At 39.6% G+C, this 3,267-nt stretch overlaps 1 protein-coding gene across 1 annotated transcript in view; it reads left to right on the top strand.

The window, feature by feature from the left end:
* Positions 1-1,191: 1,191 nt before the first annotated feature.
* Positions 1,192-3,267, top strand: part of p2rx7 (purinergic receptor P2X, ligand-gated ion channel, 7) — a 7,773-nt gene continuing 5,697 nt past the window's right edge. The window contains exons 1-4 of the mRNA XM_008419323.2: positions 1,192-1,406; positions 2,093-2,240; positions 2,320-2,391; positions 2,905-2,977. Coding sequence (XP_008417545.1) covers positions 1,285-1,406; positions 2,093-2,240; positions 2,320-2,391; positions 2,905-2,977 — 415 coding nt within the window. The 5' untranslated portion in view covers positions 1,192-1,284. The remainder of the gene's footprint in view (positions 1,407-2,092; positions 2,241-2,319; positions 2,392-2,904; positions 2,978-3,267) is intronic.

Below are 3,267 nucleotides of genomic sequence, written 5' to 3'. Positions count from 1 at the left end.
GATGCTGCTGTGATGCTGCTGTGATGCTGCTGTGATGCTGCTGCGATGCTGCTGTGATGCTGCTGTGATGCTGCTCTGTCTGTCGTCTGTTTGCTGCTCTCTGAATCCTGCAGGAGCCACACTGGATGTCTTTGTGTGCAGCCATGAATCTTTGTCTTTGTTGGTCAGTTTCTCCACACAATCTTCCTGCTCTACTGACAATAAGAAATTCTTTATTGGGATTCAGTTGCACTTTAATATGTTGATGTTCTATGAAGACAGAATCAGTTTCATCGGTTCTTTGGACCTGAAAGGAGACGGTTCTGTTACCTGCAGCTAAAAACTCAATAGACTTTTGTCAAAGTATGAGGAGAAAAAGGCTAAATTTTAGACAGATTTTATTATCGTCATGATTTTTTCTTCTCCTTCCAAGACGTGAGATGTTTTTTTTAAAAAAATTGTCCATTTTATCCAGATCAGCATAAATAAAATAATTTGTAAAATCTTCCACTTTATCTGCTTTAGGTCTAGATGATCATAAGCTGAAAGCTTCTACAGCTTCTACAGTTAAAAATAAATTATCTGTTCTTAATTCTTTAGTTTATGTTTAAAACAACAGTGTTGGTATATAACTAAAACAAAATGCTTAACATTATTTTTAACTCTAAATTAATTCAAAATGCTGCTGCCATCTTGTGTTTGGTTTAAAAACCTTGTTTTGGGGTCTTTAGACGTTTTATAACATGGATCTGATTCCAGGTGCCGAACAGCGCGAAACAAAAAATACCTCGATTCGATGCCGCCATCTAGTGGCCATTAAAATCGATGCAATGCCGCCATCTAGTGGCCATTAAAATCNATGCAATGCCGCCATCTAGTGGCCATTAAAATCGATGCAATGCCGCCATCTAGTGGCCATTAAAATCGGTGCGGAGAAGAATAGGAAATAGTTTAAATAACCTGTACAAAATTTTGAATTTACAGAAAAACAAAAAACATGATTTAATTTAAAAAATAATAATTATAATTAAAAGTTGATCTCGCTTTCTTGGTAATTAATTATTTCAACTTGTGAATAAAATATTCCATCAACCATCGATTTAAGATTTTAGTTTAACTATTTTTCAGAGCTACTCAAATAAATAATAGTTTTATTGTGTTGATTTGATCAGACTGAGGGTTAAAGACGCCGCAGCGGCTGTGAGGATCCGCAGCTGGACATGTGACCCGGTCCACAGGAAGAAGAGTCACACCGAGGTTCCTCCTCAACCCAACTCCAGCCGACTCTCTGACACTCCTCTCGGCATGCCTTGCTGCGACCCGCTCGGTCTCTGTCAGTACCAAACCAACAAGCTGGTCCGGATCCAGAGCGTCCGGCTCGGTTCGCTCAAATGGAGCCTGAACGGGGCGATTCTGCTGTTTATCTGGTGAGAAGAAATATTTCACACCCACGCATCTTCCCGCAGGGAGCAGCCGCACTTTCTGCTGCATTTCACTGGTTCCGTTAGGATCATTTCACTGCTGAACGGTTCTGAAACCGACCCGTTCACTCCTGATCTGCTGCACTTGTTCTGAATTTAGATTTTAAAAGCCTTAAATAAAAGAATCGCCTCGTTTTGTAGCGTCTCTTTTTTCCCCGCAGTAAATCTGAATAAATAGTTTTTCTGCAGTCAGTTGGAGCTGAATTCATGGAAATAGATCCAAAAACTGCAAATTATTAATGCAACTAATCTGCAATAACATCTAAGAAATACAACTTTAAATGTAGAAATAATTAATTCAGCAAAATTAACTCTTAAATACAAAATTTAGATATAAAATCACGATTAAAAGTGATTTTAGGGAGTTTACTAATAAAGACTTGCACTATGTACGGTTTTTACAGTTGATAAATTTAAAAGTTATTAAAAATAAACAGAAAATGGTTTAACGGTCTGAGATCTTTGTGTTGATTTGTTTGGTTTTGTTCAGACATGAAGATGTGGATTATAGATCATTTCTGCTTTTCTCCTGTAGCTTAATGCTCCATATTGTTATTAGGGAGAAGATGTTTCTGTTTTCCTGGCATAAACTTTAATATTGGACGTGATTAAGATCTGCTTTGTTCTCTCAGCATCATGATGCTGTGGAACAGGAAGTACCAGGAGTTTGACCTGGTGGTCAGCTCCGTCACCACCAAGGTGAAGGGTGTGGCTCAGACTCGCCTGACGGGGGTCGGGGACGTGGTGTGGGACGTGGCCGACTACAGCGGCTCCTCTCAGGTGGGAGATTCATTATCTGTCAAAAAATAATAATATTGTTGAAAAAAAAAATCAAAGACTTTTCTTCTTCTCTCTTTAGGACAGAAGCTCCTTCTTTGTGGTGACCAACGTTATTGTGACGAAGAATCAGAAGCAGGGAAAATGTGCAGAGGTGCTTTAAATATGAACTTGCATTGTTTTTGTTTTCTGTTTATTTTATGTCTGTAAGCTTTCAGCTGAAAATGCTTTACATGAAGAAAACAAAAAACTTTTTCCAAACAAGAAAACATCACATTACAGAGGCAAAATAAAGAGAAGTGATGAAAACTTTCAGTCCAGACTATAAATAAAATGGATTTTTAACTTTGATATAAAGGAAGTCTGTGTTTCAGCAGTTTCTTAGTTTTCTGGAAGTTTGTTCCAGGTTAGAGGAACATAAAAACTGAGTGAAGCTTCTCCATGTCTGGTTCTGGTGGAAATGTGTAAAAACTTTAAAATGATCAGAAAGTTTGGAAACCTGCAGAAGAAAATCACTTTAAGGATTATAAACGTCTGACATGTGACTGAACATCAGTGACATGTGATGCTGGTTCATCTCCATCCTTTGAGTTTCACTGAGGTTGTGATTAAAGTGATCAGCACCACAATAAAACCAGAGAACTGATGGAGCCTGTTTGTCTCCCAGGTTCCCTCTAAAGGCCGGCTGTGTCGCTCGGATCAGGACTGTGAGGAAGGAGCCTGGGACCAGCAGAGTCACGGTAAACCCACTGGTTTCACTGGGCAGCTGCAGAAGTTTAAACTGGTTTCACTGGACGGCTGCAGAAACAGAAGCTTAAACAAACTGGATCCAGTTTCAGAGAATCAGCCTCAGTGTTGCTCCTTCACGTTAATCTCTAACCTGCATGCAGGCTGCAGCTGCTTCACTAAATGCATAGAATCTGTGTTAATCTGGTTCCAGCTGCAGCTCTGTGGTTTGTTTCTGCTGCAGCTCTGCGGTTTGTTTCTGCTGCAGCTCTGCGGTTTGTTTCTGCTGCAGCTCTGTGGTTTG

This window comes from Poecilia reticulata, linkage group LG9 (genome assembly GCF_000633615.1).
Source record: "Poecilia reticulata strain Guanapo linkage group LG9, Guppy_female_1.0+MT, whole genome shotgun sequence".
Classification (NCBI taxonomy): domain Eukaryota; kingdom Metazoa; phylum Chordata; class Actinopteri; order Cyprinodontiformes; family Poeciliidae; genus Poecilia; species Poecilia reticulata.
This window is presented reverse-complemented; position numbering and strand designations above follow the sequence as displayed.